We start from the raw sequence: 19,546 nt of genomic DNA on the forward strand, positions 1-19,546 counted from the left end.
CTACTTTTTAAATAAGTAAATATTATGTTTTCTAAAGCAAGTTACCAAATCATATAGGCAAATTGAGTAAGTGTTTTCAAAAGAAATGCAGTTATCCTCAGAGGTCTGCATTGGCGCTCATAGATCTTCTCTTACTTAAAGTTAAACTTGAACACAGTATGTAATGACTAGTTTACCTTAAATCTACTAAATCATAAATTAGTTTATAATATATTCACCTTAATTGTATTCCATGTACTATATTGAGTATAAAGTTTTCTAAGCTTATATTCTGTAAGTTTATAACTTAAAAAGTATTCTGTAACTAGAATGTAATTCTAATTGTCTGTAGCTTACACTAGAACTCAATTAAACATTAATTTAGGACAGCATGTTTATATGCAAAACTAAAAAAAATAGAAACAAGATTTCTCCTACTTGGAAAGCTCACAATACATTAAATCTTTAAAGTTATATGTGAAAACATGTTACCACATTAAACTACTCCATTCTTGAAATATACATATATGTATTTGGACTTAGTAAATAGAGGCTGCTTCTGATTGTCATGTGACCATATAGGACAGCAGATGCAGGACAGCTTAGTGTTCTAGGACTGTCTCTCGATCATAAATACACATGCATAACTGTTTCAATGGAAGGAAGATCTGATCAGTAGCACATAGGTGGAACCTGCCATTCTGTATTAACAAGCTCCTGGGGATGTGGGTGTTTCAATTCTGGGAGGCAGGGCATCTGCTCTTAGTCCCTTGTGTGGAAATCTTCTCAAGACCACAGCTTTTTATTTATTTATTTCATTTGCCTGATGGAGAGATTGGTTTCTTATGTTTTTTCAAGTTCCTAAGATTCTGATTTTTGTGTAAAGTATAAATTTTATTATGGCCCATCGTTCCTTAGCTAGCTATTTGGGGGTATCAATTTGTTAACATTTAGCGAAGAAAACTTGAGTGCTTGAGATGCAATACTTATCCGTATCACCTGAAAAGCTTAAGCTTTACAAACAATTCTTAGAAGCATATTAATATATGCCTATGATGCTGACTTCTGTATCAGAAGGCAAGGGGAACTTATGAAGATATAAGCCAGTGATAACATTTGTTAGGCTGGATACTGGCTACTTGCTGGAGCAGGAGGGTTTGGTAGACAAGTATTCCTAATAAAGTTATGTGACCATAAACCTGAGATAAAGGATGATACTGTAATATAAGAACCCACAATAGTAGAGATTATATGCTACACAACTAATAAGACAGCATGAGGGAGGAGGAAGAAACTGAATGACAAATGTCATCTTTTTGTCCCACACATCCTTTGTGTACCTTAATCCTTGAGTCTCAGCCTCTGGTACAGTAGACTTTGAGTATGCGTCACTGGCCTTTTAATATAATTGGATTTGTCGTAGTTGTTCACTTCATATGGCTCCAAGTTTTCTCCCAGTTTATTTTCCTCCAATACAATGATTTAATGACATTCATGAAAAGTCTGTTGCAGTTTATTTAACTCCAGTTATGACTGTTGTATTGTTATTCTTATTGGCTTTTACTCCTCATTCCAAAGGCATTATTGTGTTCTGTGCATCTTTATAATATTTCAAACCTTATTTTCCATTCCAACTTAACTGGTGTGTGAGACACATAGGATTACTCAAACACAGGTGTTCATGTAACTCATAGGGATTGACTTATTTAATAAATGCCAGTGTAATTTATTCTGTGTAGGCCTTGGGTAAATGAATGAGAAGACATATACATATGAGTCTTACTCTCAAGAGACTTTTAGTTCAGTGGGAATGACAGATCAAATAAATAATCACATGAATAAACAAATTAAAAACTGGAAAGTGCTTAGGAGGAAAATACTTAAATTATTGTTCTGATTATAAAAATATGCAAGAATAGGGACCTGGAGTTAAATGTTAGAATTAAGTAATAATAACAGGGCCCAAATGAGGTCAAGTTATTTACTTATAACCTAGAAATTAGCCCAAGTATCAATAAGGAATAGCTAATGGAAATAGTGGCATAAAGTCCTTTCTAGAGGAAGCTCCTTTGGAAATATTGCTGTATTTGACTATTCTTTTCAATCTTAATAATTTTTAAATTCCATTAATAACACAAACTATATGGATTAGGTAAGATTTGCTATGTTAACATTATTTTACTAAAATATGAGTCTAGTGAGCGGAAGTATAACTGCTGTGCATAGTTTGTGATGCTTGGTAAACCCAAGAAAGATCGGAGTGATTGGGGTATGCAAAAAATTCACTCACTGTAGTCTACCTTCCCTTAGGGCCACCAGAGCTAAATGAGTTGAGCCATAGCCATTGTGTGATTATGTCTGTAGGTATCAGGTAACTGAAGAGGAAGTTTTACGGTGAGACTTGTAGTAGACCCTGATATTTCTGAGTCAGGGCAGCCTGAACTTCAGACACTTTTGGAATTCAAAGGCCCACTCTGTGCTAATATAATGAGAAATCACCCTATACTATGCAGATGGCCTAAGAAAAGTCCCCAGCACTGATGACTACAGCCACAGAGACAGACTCACAGTGGCAGAGTGATTTTGAACCTTTAAAAGTAATCCTAAATTTATAAGGATACCACAAGCATAATTTTAAAGCATGCTATTTATGTGAGAGAAGTTTTGTGAATTTAGATGGGGAGCCAAAACTTTCTGTTTTGACTTCTTTTAAATTTAAATTGTGGTGTGTTATAATCCACTGGCTGTTACCATCTAATCAGATGTTACACTTAGTGTATGAGCTGTTGTCAGAGTTTCTAGAGGCGAAACTCCCTTCAGTGCTGTAAATGTTTACATTGTTGGTCACATGCTGAGACCTGGTTTTTCACTAATCATCAGACAGAGCAGCTTTGCTTAGTTAAGTGATTAACCCTTTCGTTTTGTTTTTACAAATTGTTGATGTTTTTAAAAGAATATGAGAAAAAAGTGAAGACTTTCCTTGTTTTTTATCTCATATTCCTTTTCTTTTTCTTTTTGATTATAAAGCGTGGCTGGGAAGGAGGAGAACACAGACACTGACCAGGAGAAGAAGGAAGAAAAGGGCATCTCAGAGAAAGAAAACAATGGCTTAGAAGTGGTAAGTACAGGAGAATAAACTTGCAAGCTGTAGTCACTAATGCATATGAAGTGACTGGAAGTGGTTATCATATCAATGCTTTCCTCTTTCCTTGAGGCATTTTTCCAGAATGGTCAGCTGTTAAACACTGGCAGATCTTGGTCTAGTGAGCCATGAAAATTGTGTGTGTGTGTGCATGCAGATGAGATGCTGTGAGAGACGAAGAATTCCTCAAGACAAAGTTGTTGCATAATGACCTTAACCTCTTATAGCGATTTTGAACTAAAGAAAAGCAAGCTTCGGTGTCTGGGGAGGTGGTTTAGTGGGGAAAGTTCCATGTGCATGTGTGAGGATTTTCTCAGATCCCTGGCGTCCATGCGAAAGCTGAGCACGGCCCGCAACCCGAGTTGGCAGGTCAGGGCAGGCAGATTCTGGGCCTTCACTGGCCACCCAGCCTAACCAGAACAATGTGTTCGGATTCTCTGACAGGCCCCGTTGGAGGGCGTGGAAAGTGATGGAAGAAGACGCTGGGCGTCCTGCTCTGGCATCTGTGTGTATGAACGTTGATGTACACATCACACGTGAGCACACACAAAGACAAGACGGGCCTATGCTTCTGTGGTCTATACTCCTGCACGTCTCTGGCTGAGGTGATCGGTTTGCTTGCCAGTACTGTGCTATTAATACTCCCAAATCACATTGCAGGAAGAGAACCAGGAAGTGAGTGATCACGAGGAGGAGGAGGAAGAGGAGGAAGAGGAGGATGAAGAAGAGGATGACATGGAAGGAGGAGAAAGCTCTGATGAATCTGACTCGGAATCAGATGAAAAAGGTACCTAAACCTTAGCACGAGGGCAGAAAACTCATACTGGGAAGCTGTTCAGGCTTTGATGGGAAACTCAACATTAGCTATGCTATCCCAAAGACCACCCTAGACTCATGCATGCTGTATGCCAAAGAGATGTTCCTTTCTGTGCTAGATCTAGTCACCATGTCATTTCCACTTTTTTTTTTTTTGGTTTTTCAAGTCAGGGTTTCTCTGTGTAGCAGTCCTGGTTGAACTGGATCTGGTTGAACTGGAACTAGCTCTGTAGATCAGATTGGTCTCAAACTCACTGAGATCCGCCTGTCTCTGCTTCCCAAGTGCTGGGATTAAAGGCGTGTGCCACCACTGCCCAGCTGATTTCCACGTTTCTTTAGTGTATGCAGCACCTGCCACTGGCCACTGTAAACAGTCTCTTTTTAGAGTACGGTATAGCCAGGAAATTTCCCACATGGCTGCTGCGTGACTACATGAGTGCAGATAATGGCTTTACAGCCTTGCTTGGTGTGATGATCATCTTTTCCTACCCTCAGTGTTTTTGTCTTCTGTGACTAGCTAACTATCAAGCCGACTTAGCAAATATCACGTGTGAAATTGCCATTAAGCAGAAGCTGATCGATGAGTTAGAGAACAGCCAGAAGCGGCTGCAAACCCTGAAAAAGCAGTATGAGGAGAAGCTGATGATGCTGCAACATAAGATCCGGGACACACAGCTGGAAAGGGACCAGGTGCTGCAGAACTTAGGTGGGTCTCCTGTGGGCTCGCAAGCCGCATTCAAGTGCGTAATTAGCGACCACTGCCGGGTGTGAGCAGACCATGAACTCAGCGAGCCAAAACCACCAAGCGAGAGGAGGAGCTCAGGCATTAGGGGGTCCTGGGAACTGGGTGTTTGGTCCAAGTGTATAAAATAAAAATCCGTGTCTGACAAAAGCCGTGCATTTGCCCCCTTGCACCCAGGCTCGGTGGAGTCCTACTCAGAAGAAAAGGCAAAGAAAGTAAAGTGTGAATATGAAAAGAAGCTCCACGCCATGAACAAAGAGTTGCAGCGGCTGCAGACAGCCCAAAAGGAGCATGCCCGCTTGCTGAAAAACCAGTCTCAGTATGAAAAGCAGCTAAAGAAACTGCAGCAGGACGTCATGGAAATGAAGAAAACGAAGGTACTGATACTGTCCCCATTCAGCTTGGGCAGCAACAGCTTTCACAACTTGGGACAAAACCGATATTGTGGTTATTTTTCTGAGTCAGTAACAAAGGAGCCGACAATATTTACTACCAGTTTAGGACATAAGCAGGTACTCAGCGTCCTGTGTATGTCTCTGTGATCATACTCTCATTCATCAAGAGGTAACATCTAGAGTTTGATATGTATTGTTCCCTTACAAAGCCAAGAGATGTGAATGCTTGTATCAGTTTTTGAATAGGGATTATCTTAAATCTTGCACCCAAATCAAGGCAGTTTTCTTAAAATAACCACATGAACATGACGTAAGCAGTAAGTAAAGTATGCTGGGCAGTTAATGTAACAACAATAGCCACCTGTTTTAGGTTCTTCCCCTGTACCAGGCTCTGTTATGTGCACCTTCCAGTATCAATCCAATGAGTTTTCACACTGCACAAGGCCATTGTAGATGAGGGAGCCAAAGCCTACAGAAGTTATATAACTTGTCCAGGCTCACTCAGCTACTCAGAGCACTCATTTGACAAAAATATGTTGAAAATATAACCATCTGAAAACACGAGTTGGCTAAAATACACTGCGGATGTCACACGCTTCCATGTGAAGTATTTAGAATGAAAGACTCCGTCGGCGTAAATTTACCGAATGTGTCTGGTGCTGGAGTAAGTTCAATAATGCGTTTACCTAACTTTAGGTTCGTCTAATGAAGCAAATGAAAGAAGAACAAGAGAAAGCCAGACTGACAGAGTCTCGACGAAACAGGGAAATTGCTCAGCTGAAAAAGGACCAGCGCAAAAGAGATGTGAGTAGATTCTCTGTGTTCTAGAAGAGTGCTCTGCATTGTACACGACTGTTCTATCAATGGAGGAAAAATTTTAACTCCAGAAAGTATAGGTCGAGGACAATAAATAAACATTACTCATATAAAACACATTTGCTATCATAGGTAGATTATAGTAGTTCAGTATAAAGATTTAGGGCAGATTCACACTACAAGGGATGGGTACCAGGATGTGTCTATCACCTGGGCTGGTAACCATTCTTTGATAAAAGATACTGTTCTGAGACCTTAAAGCATTTTTGTCTTCACCTTCAGAATTCTACTTGCATGAATTTGGATTTTGAAAGGTAGTATGAATCATAAAAAAATAAACAAACTTTTTTTGTTAAAATCTTTACTTTTTATTACTTTTAGTGAGAGAGACAGACAGACAGACAGAGAGAGAGAGAGAGAGAGAGAGAGAGAGCAGAGAGAGAGAGAGATAGAGAGAGAGAGAGAGAACTTGAGTGAGTGTAGGTGACACGGTGCTCAAATGGAGGTCAGAGAACAACCTTCAGGAGTTAGTTCTCCTCCTCCAGCATGTATGTCCTGGGGGTAGAACTCAGGTTGGCAAGGACCATTTACCCTGTGAGGTACCTTGCTGGCCCCACATCTTCTCTTTAATCTAATGTATGAATGTAAAAAGCTATTGCTTGACGTTAGAAGGTGGGACCTGGAGCAGAGGCCATGGAGAAAGCTGTTTACTGACTTGCTTCCCATGGCTGCTCACCTTGCTTTCTTATTCAATTCAGGACCACCTGCCCAGGGATCACATTGCCTACAGTAGTCTGGGGCCTCCCACATCAATCATTAGTCAAGAAAACACCCCACAAACATTTCCACAGCACAGCCTGATGGACAAAACTTCCCAGTTAAAGTTTCCTCTTCCCTGGTGACTCAAGTTCGTGTCAAGCTGACAAAAACTAGCCAGCACACCCAAGTTACCATCAAGTGCTAACTATATGAGTATATGTTTTCCTGTGTGTAGCATGAATTCTCTTTGGTCTTAATAATAAAACCCTAGAGAGAGATATTGGGGTTAAAGGTGAAGATCAGAGAAGCAAAGCAGCCAGCCACTAGAAAGTTCTTACCTCTACCAGTGCGCAGACCGAAGGGGAGATCTACCAAACCTCAGATTGTATCTCCAGACTGCATCTCTCTCCTCCCACGGTATATTCCTCTCTAGTTCTGGGATTAAAGGCGTGGGATCCCAAGTGCTGAGATCACCTTTATGTGAGCTCTGTTTCTCTTTTAGACTGGATCAATTTTGTGTAGCTCAGGGTGGTCTTGAACTAACAGAGCTCTGTCTGCCTCTGTCTCCTGAGTGATGGCATGAAAGGTGTGTACCACCACTGCCTGGCCTCTATGGCTAACTAATGGGGCTAGTTTTGCACTCTGATCTTCAGGTAAACTTTATTTGTTAGAGCATAAGCAAAATATCACCACATCTGTGTTTAAAGAATTTTAAGTATGGTATGTATTAAAAATGACTCTCGAAAATAGTCAGGTCTTTTTCTGTTTATGCCTCTCCAAGTCCTTAAAATGTCTGAGAACAATTGAATGAGAGACATTTGTAAAGCACTTAGAAAAGTACTCATACTTAGTAAGCACCCACTGTGGTAGTCAAGGGAGAGTAAGCCTACAGATGACTCCTGTTTTTAGTTGGAAATGGCTGTTTCATGATGTTTAGTGGTTTGGTTTTGGTTTGTCTGTTGTTTTCCTTTGATTGGCTGATAATGTGTGGGCGTGTACATGCCAAGGCACAAGTGTGGAGGTCAGAGGACAGCTTTCAAGAAGCATTTCTCTCCTCCCACCATGTGGTTCCAGGGGCTTGAACTCAGGTTGTTGCTTTTACTTGCTGAGCCGTCTCACCAGCCCAGAGATGGCTGTATCTGGATTGTTTGCTGTATTCAAGTAGCAATATCCGTATGATGGCTATGAGATTATTAATCTAGATTGTGCCAAGGACTCGTACTTTCTGGCTCTTAAGAAGAGGAAGTGTGTTAGCCGAAGAGTAGGATGTACTGTGCTTCAGCTGTCCATTTTAACGTACTGAATCTTGTTTTATAGCATCAGCTTAGACTTCTAGAAGCCCAGAAGAGAAATCAAGAAGTAGTTTTGCGACGCAAGACTGAAGAGGTACAGTGTTGTGGGATTCACGCCTGGGTCCCATCCCCACTCCAGAGCCCCCAAATAACACAGAGACTCTATTAGTTACAATGTTGTCGGCCAATGTCTAGGGCTTCTAATTGGCTAGCTCTGTCTTAAGTATTAGCCCATAACTACTAATATTTACAAAGTCTTGTCTTACCAAGAACGCTAGACTCATGAGTCCTCTGCTCCCGGAATCACATGGCAACTCCCTACTACATTTCCCACAGTCCTCCTTCTTTCCTAGTCCCGCCTATCTTGCTTCGCTATTGGCTAACAGTGCTTTATTCATCCACCAATGCAAGAGACATATTTACGGAATGACATCTCCCATCAATACATTAGCAAGCTTACCATTTAGAGGGAACATTTTGACTTTGGGATAAATAATGTATTCCTTTTTTTCCTACATTGTGGTACTGGGGATTAAAACTGGAGCTTGGCATGTGATAGACAAACCCTTTACCACTCTACCCCATCCTTGTAACACACACATCTACAGACAGAGCTTGAACCAACCTGTGATGCTATTTCAGGTTACAGCTCTCCGTCGCCAAGTACGGCCCATGTCTGATAAAGTAGCTGGGAAAGTCACTCGGAAACTGAGTTCATCTGACAGCCCTGTCCAGGACACGGGTTCCAGTGTGGCTGCAGGGGAAGCAGAGGCATCAAGGGCAGGCACGCAGCAGAAAATGAGAATTCCTGTGGCAAGGGTTCAGGCGTTACCAACACCTACAACAAATGGAACAAGGTCCTGCCGATTCTAGATTGCCCTTTATGATCCTTGTGTATGTTCATTCTGAATGCTGTGTAGATGCAACACGTCTCCTTATTGGTTGTGCACAATCAAATACAATAATTACGTTTGTCTTTGTAAATGATTACAGGAATAAATATCAGAGGAAAGGACTAACTGGCCGGGTGTTCACTTCCAAGACAGCCCGCATGAAATGGCAGCTGCTTGAACGCCGGGTGACTGACATCATCATGCAGAAAATGACCATTTCCAACATGGAGGCCGACATGAACAGACTCCTCAGGGTACGGAAAGTAGAAACTAGACCTGCCCTCCTTAGCTGACTGTTACTTTACTATTCCATATTTTTTCCTTTGTAGTGCTATATTGTTTGCGATCTAATAAGGCAACTAAAAGATCAGAAAAACAAAGCAGCCGAGCCAGGAGCTCTTACCTCTACCTCAGATGGAAATGGGTGATCCTGTCTCCATGACTCCTCAGAGGACAGCAGGTTACACTGCTTTCCACCAAGCCTCAGGCTGCAATCCTCTGAGCTCCTATCTCCTCCTGCCTTGTATTCTTCTCTCTGCCCAACCATATCACTCCTATCTCCCTAGTGCTTAGATTAAAGGCATGTGATCCCAAGTGCTGAGATCTCCTTTACGTGAGCTATCTCTCTCTTAGACTGGATCAATTTCATATAGTTCAGGGTGGCTTTGAACTAACACAGATCCATCTGCCTCTGTCTCCCGAGTCCTGGGATTAAAAGTGTGTACCACTACTGCTTGGCCTCTATGACTAGCTTGTATGGCTGCTGGAATTAAAGGTGTATATCACCACTGTCTGGCTCTATGGCTGTGACTAGGTTTGCATTTTGGTCTCCAGTTGCTTTATTAGATCATAAACAATATATCATCACATTTCTTGGGAGAATTGTATGCTTTTATAGGATCATTTTGTCTTGACTGCACTGTGCTTGAGTTTTCTTAAAATCCATTATGGGTTACTTTAATTTTTTTTCCATAGCAACGGGAAGAACTCACAAAAAGGCGGGAGAAACTTTCAAAAAGGAGAGAGAAGATAGTCAAAGAGAGCGGAGAGGGAGATAAAAATGTGGTTAACATCAGTGAAGAGATGGAGTCCCTAACTGCGAATATAGATTACATCAATGACAGCATTGCTGACTGTCAAGCTAACATCATGCAGATGGAGGAAGCAAAGGTGTGCACTGGAAAAGACAGTTTTTGGTTTTTGTTTTATGTTTTCCATTTGTTTGTGAGAGACAGTCTCTCACCCTGGCTGTCCTCAGACTCTGTGTGGATAGATGAAGATGACCTTCAATTTCTGATCCTCCTGCCTTTACCTCCCAGATGACAGAAGTAAGAGTTGATACAACACTCGGGGTCTTAAAGCTATTTACTAGCTTAAGGAAAAGAACTTTGTATTGTATATCTTTAAGAGCACTTTGGATTTTCATGTGAAGGCATTTTCTATTTATTGCTTTAGTCTGATTTTTAGGTTTTATGCATAGAAGAGAGAGTCTACTTTCCTGGTTTCTCTCCTGACCTTGTGATATTCTTTATTACATCACATGCATCATTATGTTTGCCTTGAAATTTTAGATGTTCAGATGTATCTAATTTTGACTGGAACACGTGTTTGTTAGTGTGAGAATCATATAATGTTTTCTGAGTAGCTTCATTGACTTATGCATTCTGTCAAGTCAGTTCAGTAGCCTGTTGCCTTTTGTTTAAATTTATCCAAATTAAAGTAATGATTGTTCTACCCTGGTTTGATGTAGGAGGAAGGTGAGACATTGGATGTCACTGCTGTCATTAATGCCTGTACTCTTACTGAAGCTCGGTACCTGCTAGATCACTTCTTGTCAATGGGCATCAATAAGGTGAGATTTGACTATTCTATTCCAGAAAGCCTAAGTTTTGACCAAGTTGGTTTTGACTCTCTCTCCAGTAACCCTCCTCTTGGTCAAAGGAAATAAAATTCTTCACTGAAGAATAAAATATTTTCCTTTAGAGCTATAATAAAATGTTATAAATATTTGTATCAATTTTACTGTCTCTGTTACACTTGTATACTAGAACAAATAAACAAAGAAGAAATAAAGCTCATCTTGCTTTAACAAAAGATTCTCAGGGGAGCCAGATTTTTGTATCACAACTGGCTTGCTGCTAACTCTGTACAACTCAATAGAAAATCAGAGAGGAAAAAATACACGTGTGCCACCCTACTCTTTTGAATGTAAACCAAATTTGTCACCAGTAGGACACTTATTCCCAGGTGCTGAAGGTGGTGACAGCTGAGTCACTTGTTCCCCATACTGGACCTGTGTTAGACCCTACACGTGCTCTAACACTTCATCTTCACCATGTGGCAGCAAAGTAGGTCTTATCCGTAGGCCTTCACACACAGGCACTGAGAATCATGAGGATGCCATCTTGGACAGGGAAGCTGCTCTAAGACCTCTGAACAAAGTAGGGGAGCTGGTTTGCATTAAGGTCTGTCTGGGTCAAAGTCAATGCCCTAAGCATTTGAATGTAGTGGCTTTGTTTTCAATGACCTGAGATGGTTTGCTCTTCTGGTTATTGTTTCAGGGTCTTCAGGCTGCCCAGAAAGAGGCTCAAATCAAAGTCCTGGAAGGTCGACTCAAACAGACTGAAATCACCAGTGCTACACAGAACCAGCTCTTATTCCACATGTTGAAGGAGAAAGCTGAGTTAAACCCTGAGTTGGATGCTTTGCTAGGCCATGCTTTGCAAGGTAATTGGGATTAAATTTTTACGAAGATGACTTGCATGATGGCTTTGCTCTTTGAATGTTGAATTTGTATCTCCTTCCTCAATGGCTCGTTTGAATAGATGCTATACTTACTTAGATTCTTAATAAATATTCTTTAATTTGCATGTGTATGTAAACTGGTGTGGGGGGCAGTTCTTACTGGTATTCCAAGAAACAATTACCCACTTCAGGTTATTTAACCTTATTATGGGTAATGGAGACTAGGAAAGTTTCTGAATTGGTTATTTAAATTACTTAAAAGATTAACCAAGTTTTGTTACCTTTATGCTGCATACATACCTAACTATGCTCAAATACATATGTGTCTGTTATGGCATCTATTCTGTATACCTAAGCATCGGGAGATAATCGTGTGCTACGTGAGACTTTAACTCTGGATTTGTTTTGATTGGAGTATTGCTTTTTGTTTCCTTCTGCTGTTGTTTATCCAGATCTAGATAGCGCCCCAGTAGGTGAGTATGTTTAGCTTTCTGTGTCTCAAACAGCTGCATGGTCACTAATTGTCCTGTGCACTAATTGTGGCACACATTTGAAAACATTGTATTGGTAGACACTGTTTTTGCATGACCTTTTTGGAAACATATTCATGATAAAAAATACTAAATATTTTGTGTTAAACATTCTTCATTTTGAAATTCTTAGATGTTTGAAGATGTGTGCTTGAGCTAATAGTCACTTGAGGTCAGTGGCAGGATTCTATAAGTTCTCTGAATTCTTTCTCTTTCTTACAGGAAAACATGGAATATATGTTCCTTCAAAAATTTTAAATATATCCATTAACTTCCATCCATTGTTTTAACCTCATAAATAACTTTCTTTTGTATATAGTCTAATCTAGTCCTTCTAAAAATAAAATTAGGAACATATTTTTATAAGCTGATTAAAATACAAAAACTTTATTTGGACATACTCATGTCATAGTTATAATCATAACCACCATATTTTCAATGTAGAAAAGGCTATAGAGATCATTGCACATAGAAGATGTGTTATTTTTAAAGATTTATTTACTTATTATGTATACAGTATTCTATCTGCATGTATCCCTGCAGGCCAGAAGAGGGCACCAGGTCTCATTACAGATGGCTTTGAGCAACCATGTGGTTGTTGGGAATTGAACTCAGGTTCTATGGAAGAACAGCCAGTGTTCTTAACTTTTGAGCCATGTCTTTAGCCTGAACATAGAAGTTTTAACCATTTTTTTTTTTTGCTCCTGACTTCCATGTGAACTACTCATTGTTCATATCTTCATGTTCCTGTCCTCTTAATAATGATATATGTAGACTCAGGAGACTGGAGGGATTTTATTACTCTTGGTTGGTTAGAATGCTAAATTTGGAACAATTTTCATTTAATTAAAGTTATTTACAAATGTGATCACAACTTTTCTTTTTTTCCAATTATACAAGTCTTCAGAGTTTCCTGAGTGCTCACTGTTAAACAAGAGGAAAATAACTCAAAGACTAAATGTAGTTACTTCTCTGTGTCACTAGACTAAACACAGTCTATGACTCTTCACTGTTTAAAATGATATCCCTGGTACAAATTAAATACAGAGTCTATTTGATTTTTATACCACATATTACTGTGAAACAGTATTTACTTGAGATCGACTATGCTGTATATAAGAAACTTATATATAGAAAAACTTACTTGTCAAGCTACGACAAAGGTAAATAAAAGAGGAATTGTTATCGTGTTCCACTGCTCAGCACCGTCTCTGCCATTCCACACGTTGTCAAGTCAACTTGGCTCCTCCTTTCCTTCCCCACTTTTGCTTCTTCCTTTTCTGCCCCCTTTCTCCATGTTCTTCTCTTCTCTTTCCTCCTTGTCTTGCTGTTTTCTGTTCCCGCCTTTTCTTCTAGCCCTCCCCCACCCTCTTCGATTTCCTTTTCTTCATTTTTCTTCTTCATGGCCCTTGTTCTTCTCTTCTTTCTTCTTGCTATTCTTTGTAGTTACTCAGCTTCACATACATCCCGTAGCTTAGAAGAGAAATTATTTAAGGGCATTTTGTGTAGAAAAATATCAGACTGCCTATTTAATTTTTACAGTTTGCTGCTTATAGAAGCAGAGAGTGCAACTGTTGTCCGTTGATAGAACCTGCCACTCATGGCAGGAAATTTCCCTAGAGATTAGGGCTATAATTTATCTCAGGGAACTGGAGGTCAAGCATGGAAGGACAAAAGTAATGGATATCCAACTGGAAAGTTAAGCAGTCATAGGTAATATACCTATACGAACTTTACTCTGCTAGCTTCATCCTAACCATTGAGACTCAGAACGGAATTGATAGATGATTGCAACACTAACCGTTGTCTCGTGAGCCATATGCTCTACTGAAGGTGACATACCACGACATGTTTATGATAGTTCAGTGAGGGCACAGCCTGGAGTAAACACAGAGGGCATTAGAGTACAGAGTAGAACTACCCAAAAGAATGCCAGGGTGTTCGCTTCAGCAGCACATATATTAAAATGGGAAAGAAGCCAGGTATTAGCTGGGTGTGGACCACACCTTTAATCCCAGCACTGGGGAGGCAGAGACAGACAGATCTCTGTGATTTTTGAGGCCTGGTGTGCATCTGGAGAGTATGGAGTTTGAGCTGATAAATAAAACAAAAAGAAGATGGGAGGGGGTCACACTAGCTAAGGAGTGGCAGGGGCAGCTGTATTATATACCAGCAGATCAGTGCTCCGGAGGAACAAGTACATGATTTATAATGGGAAACTTAACGTTAGAGGCTAAGTTGGGACCACCACTCCTTACCACACTTACGATCTTACAGCTTTTGAGAAATATTTTTCCTTCTTTCCATGTTATTCCTACCTTTACTGGGGGCACATATTCCACAGGACCCCTAGCTCTACTATAGATTTCCTAGGAGCCTCATGAAACTCAGCATATAGTTGTAGTCATGATTAAGACTTATTGAGAAAAGAATGATAAGAATATACAGCTGTAGTGTATAAAGGAAAGGACACAGGTGAGCCTATAGGATCCGAGCTCAAGCTTCCTTTGTTCCCACCCATCCAGATCGTACAGAGTGCCGGCCCTAGAAACAAAGCACAGTAGTTTGAACCAGAGAAATCTATTAGGCAGTCATCACCACCCAAGGGTCATAGGTATATGTGCCTAACACATACCAAATTCTAGGCCCCCGTAAAGAAAACGCATAGTCAGCATCAGTCATAATGGTTGCCCAGTCTAGATCTTGTGAACACCCTTTATTAGTTTGCTGTTGACCACGGAGAGAGTTGGTTTTTGGATGCCAGCCAAAGTGTATATAGGTTTGCAAGCAGATGCTTCTTTTTTATTTTTATTTTTTTCTTTAATTTTTTTCCATTTTACTTACCAACCCCAGTTCCCCCTCTCTTCCCTTCTCCCACCCTTCCACCTCCCCCACATCCTACCTTCCCATCCACTCCTCAGAGGGGGTAAGGCCTCCTTTGGGGAGTCAACAAAGTCTGGCATACCAAGTTGAGGCAGGACTAAGCTGCCTCTGCGTTCAGGCTGAGCAAGGTATCCCACCACAGGAAATAGGCTCTAAAAAGCCAGTCCATGCACCAGGGATAAGTCCTGGTCCTACTGCCAGGGGCCCCATAAACAGATCAAGCCAAAGAACTGTCAGAGGGCCTAGTTCAGTCCCGTGCAGGTTCCTCAGTCCAGAGTCTGTGAGCTGCCACTAGCTCGGGACAGCTGTCTCTGTGGTTTTCCCCATCGTGATCTTGATCCCCCCTCCCCTCCCCACCCTGCTGCAAGCAGACGTTTCTAAAGCAAGAAGTCATGGGGTTTCTGTATTAGTACTAGTTCATATACTACTTTTTAATACACAGGCATGCCGTTTATCTAAGAACTTAATAAAAAAAGATGGAAAAGCACAAACATTTGGCTAACTTCCAGTGTTGTTAGATTGTAAAAACTCGACCCTGGAAGGGTGAGCAGGACACCTGGGAGTTCTGTGTCTGCCTGAATCTGAATGCTGCATGGTGAGAAACACATCTGATGGTCTTGTGCTTGCGTTAAGAATCGTGTGCTAGCTACCCAGGCCAAGTTCTTCACATCAGTTACAGTTTTGAGGACATCTCTAAGTTGGCGACCCATCGCGGTGGGGTCCTCTTGGCTCTGACCAGGCTGTGTATACATATATACATATGTATTATATGAAGTATGAGTTATCCCTCAGGAAGGCATACATTCATAAGTAGGAGTTAAGTACCCTCGTAAAGTACGTTTCAGCTTCTGCTTCATGTCTCAAGTTCTATTTGTTTTCCCCACTGTCTTAAGAAAAATGGCAGCAAATCCCATTCCACTGCAGACTCCAGCAGGGAGAGCACACTCACAATGGAGTGGGACAAGGCTGTAAACTCTCAAAGCCCACTCCTGGTGACATTCTCTCACCCACAAGGCCGCACCGCCTCACCACCCAGTCCCGCCACCTGGGGACCATGTCAAATGTCTCAGTCCCAAAGGAGCATTTTTCATTCAAGTCACTACCGTACCTTGTCATTTCTTTGTAACCCCATTTTTTTCCCAGTATTAGCTAACTCAGTTACCTTAGCAACTCAACATTCTATTTGAGGATTAAGACCTCTTTGAAAGGAAAGGGTTTGAGATGCACATTGATTGCCTTCAAGATTACCATTTCCTTCCCCTCTGAATGCTACACATGGCTCCATTTTAGATACTATCTCCAAATATTACTAAACTTTCACCAAGGTGTGTACTCAATGGTTGAAGGGAAGGAACATTACAAGAAGGGATTAGTTGATATGTGTCCATAGTATACGTACATAATGTAAATATGTGAACCTTGCACATATATATTTAAATTATATCATAATATTATTCGTTGTGTGGATGACTTTATCATAAAATAAGTTTAAAAAGCCGGGCGTTGGTGGCGCACGCCTTTAATCCCAGCACTCGGGAGGCAGAGGCAGGCGGATCTCTGTGAGTTCGAGGCCAGCCTGGTCTACAAGAGCTAGTTCCAGGACAGCCTCCAAAAAAGCCACAGAGAAACCCTGTCTCGAAAAACCAAAAAAAAAAAAAAAAAAAAAAAGTTTAAAAAACCTGCATGCGTGTTAGGGGCTTGCTGACAGTTAAACAGTTTATGTTTTGTAGCTGTTTTAGCTATTGATCTCCTAGTTCTATGTTTGGTTTCCTTGTTTTTGTTTTTGTAGCCTGCTACAGTTTTCCTGCTGTGGCAGTTTTTATTCATAGTAGTTTACACAACTGTTGCATGCACACCTGTTGTTGTCTTTGTCTTCCATGTACCTGTGAGTGAGATGCATGCTGTTGTACGACATCTGAGTATCTTCATACATATTCTTTCTACTTGAAGTTTTAAAAGGGGGTGGGGAGTATTTTATTAAGCTTGCATAACTGGTACAGTATTGCAATGTTTATATGTTCAGAGTGCTCATGATTGACCATGTGCACCGAAGGGGGTTCATGCAGCATTTGTCATGAATTGTTTTTATTCAGTGCTTTTGTGTTTTTGAATAGGACTGATATATAGAAAGTGTTAATGTAAAGTATTGGTGCACAAATAAATATGTAATCTATTTCCCATGCTCTGAATACCATTTTTCCATGTCTCACCATTTGGACTCACAATTTTCTTGTTTTGAACACATTTCTCCTCATCCTAGCACATGCAACTAAAGGTGCTTCTTAGAAGTATTTTTCTACAATCTAGTTATTTTGATTCAGCAATCCAAACCAAAGTACCCATGTTGAGATGCTGAGCTCATGTGTATATTTAGCCTAGGGATTAGGTCCCCATCCGACTCGTGCACCACTTGCATTTTTTGCTTGATGTTTGTAGAAAATGAAGAGGACAGCAGTGACGAAGACGCACCTTTACAAAGCCCGGGGTCAGAGGGAAGGTGAGAGCTGCAGAGGCCACCACACTTGACAACTTCTGTAACGTTTTTCTTTTACGATTTTTTTATTTTATTTTAATAGTGTGTGTTTGTGTATGTCTGTGGAGATTTGTGCACATGAGGGTGGGACCCTGAAGAGGTCACAAGACGGAATGGGAGTTGGAGCTGTGAGCCAGTAGGCTGTGAGTCGCTCATTGTGGTACTGGGAACCGAACTCAGATCCTCTGTAAGAACACTAAGTGTTCTTAACCACTGAACCATCTCCCCAGTCCATCATATAAGATTATTAAAACTTGACTCTAACTGGTTTAAGTAATTATCTTAAAAAATAGAAATAGTTTTGAATCTTATGATCAATGTTAGCCCTAGGAACAATAATAGAAAAGCCAACATCATGCCTGTCATAAACTTTAAAATACATTATTTGAGGAAGAAAAATGAATTTATTTTTAATAAACCCATCTGAATTTTAAATGTTACCTTTCTGTGTTTTTCATAGACATGATTTTTTCATAGTTGTAAACATAAAGGATATATACAATTCTGTACAGACATTTTGAATTTAATCTTATAATCATTCCTTATTTATATGCAGCACACTGTCTTCAGACCTTATGAAGCTTTGTGGTGAAGTAAAACCTAAGAACAAGGTAAGGAAAAATACAAATATCACACAAAATTTTTTCTGTTGTTCTCTATTTAAAGTGCGAACAGATAGGCTTCAAATTTGGCTATTAGTGGAATGGCAGTGGGAATGCTTTTGCTCAACTTCTCTCATTTGTAAGAAATTCGTTTTATATTCTCTCTAAGTAATAATAGAGAAAAATATTTTGAAAAACTTCTCAGTAGAAACTCAAGCTTTGCTAATTTTTTACACCATTTCTACTTGATAAAATATAGAATGGACACAGAGTCTTAAACAACTGGTTAGTTAAGCTGTAGACTCTACAATGGTGTGCAGGATCAGTCATTTAAAGTGACAATATTTGTGAAACTCTAGCACTGCTTTAAAAGTGATTCTTCTGCGATAAGTAAAAGTGTTTCTTTCTTGTTAAGTAATTAAGAGATTATTCAAAGTAAAAATTTAGGGAGAAGGAGTTAAGAGTGTGTTTATTGTTAAGAATTCTGAGATTATTCAAAATAAAAAATTCAGGAGAGGAAGTCAGGACTGATGCTCTATCTCAGCAATAAACACCATTAAATGTTGGTCATTTTCTTTTTTTGTAAGAATATCAGATCCCAAGACTATCAGATCTTCCATTTTTCCCCCCATGATAAGTCTTAAATATGGATTTTTAATGTAGAATTTCTTTTAAAAAATACTTGTGAGTCTGATGAAAATACATATCTAGATTCTTGTATGCCCTTGGAGTACTAGCTTTCCAGTATATAGTCTGTTTTGTTATGAATTATCTAACACATTACCAAAACTCAGAACACTTTGTGGTGGTTTGGATCCAGTAAAAGCAGAAAGGATTTTGTAGGGTTTCCTGTAAATGGAGTTCTTAGTAGATCTAAATAATAAGAACCCAGAGTCAGATATAGAGTAAAATGCAGAGATATCAGAGAGAAGAAGGAGCAAGCCAAAGCCACCTTTATATCATTAGCTTCCCAGTGGAAGAGAGAGTTCCTGTTTCTTCCCGATTATATCCTCTTCTCCTAGCCATGTCACTTCCTGTCTCTGCCCAGCCATCTCACTTCCTGTCTGTTTGTACAGACCTCCAGACTTCTATAGTTAGCTAGTGGCAAGCTCCATCCTCTGATCTCCAGACAGGCTTTATTTGCTCAAGAGAGATATTACCATAGTTTACTCATCTAGGTTCTGTGAAAGCCTACTCAGTGAAGCCTATGTGAGATGCCCAAGAGACTTGGGAAGTGATGGCCACAGAATGGTCTGAAACCACTGTGGTTATGAATTTGCAAAGGAGAATGGCTCTCTGCCCTGCCACCTTTGCAATGGGAAGAACTGGGAAGGTAAAAAGTATCCTTAGAACTTTCTCATTTCAAAGCAACCAAAGGTCGTCTTCTACTTGCTACTTCTGAACTTTAAAGATGTGACA

The 19,546-nt window shown here is 40.2% G+C and overlaps 1 protein-coding gene across 18 annotated transcripts in view; it reads left to right on the forward strand.

Moving 5' to 3' along the window:
* Nucleotides 1-19,546, forward strand: part of Kif21a (kinesin family member 21A) — a 123,271-nt gene that overhangs the window by 80,573 nt on the left and 23,152 nt on the right. For 15 of the 18 annotated variants that reach the window (XM_013111165.3, XM_040753958.1, XM_040753960.1 and 12 more), the window contains 14 exons: nt 3,007-3,097; nt 3,782-3,908; nt 4,455-4,643; nt 4,857-5,056; nt 5,771-5,878; nt 7,967-8,035; nt 8,584-8,798; nt 8,935-9,088; nt 9,810-10,004; nt 10,585-10,686; nt 11,396-11,561; nt 12,032-12,052; nt 17,429-17,489; nt 18,082-18,136. In XM_013111165.3, the coding sequence (XP_012966619.1) occupies nt 3,007-3,097; nt 3,782-3,908; nt 4,455-4,643; nt 4,857-5,056; nt 5,771-5,878; nt 7,967-8,035; nt 8,584-8,798; nt 8,935-9,088; nt 9,810-10,004; nt 10,585-10,686; nt 11,396-11,561; nt 12,032-12,052; nt 17,429-17,489; nt 18,082-18,136 (1,753 nt within the window). The remainder of the gene's footprint in view (nt 1-3,006; nt 3,098-3,781; nt 3,909-4,454; nt 4,644-4,856; nt 5,057-5,770; nt 5,879-7,966; nt 8,036-8,583; nt 8,799-8,934; nt 9,089-9,809; nt 10,005-10,584; nt 10,687-11,395; nt 11,562-12,031; nt 12,053-17,428; nt 17,490-18,081; nt 18,137-19,546) is intronic. The other 3 variants (XM_040753959.1, XM_013111171.3, XM_013111176.3) reach the window with 1 other exon arrangement.

The sequence above is a fragment of the Mesocricetus auratus genome, unplaced genomic scaffold, assembly GCF_017639785.1.
Source record: "Mesocricetus auratus isolate SY011 unplaced genomic scaffold, BCM_Maur_2.0 Super-Scaffold_100010, whole genome shotgun sequence".
In the NCBI taxonomy this organism is placed as follows: domain Eukaryota; kingdom Metazoa; phylum Chordata; class Mammalia; order Rodentia; family Cricetidae; genus Mesocricetus; species Mesocricetus auratus.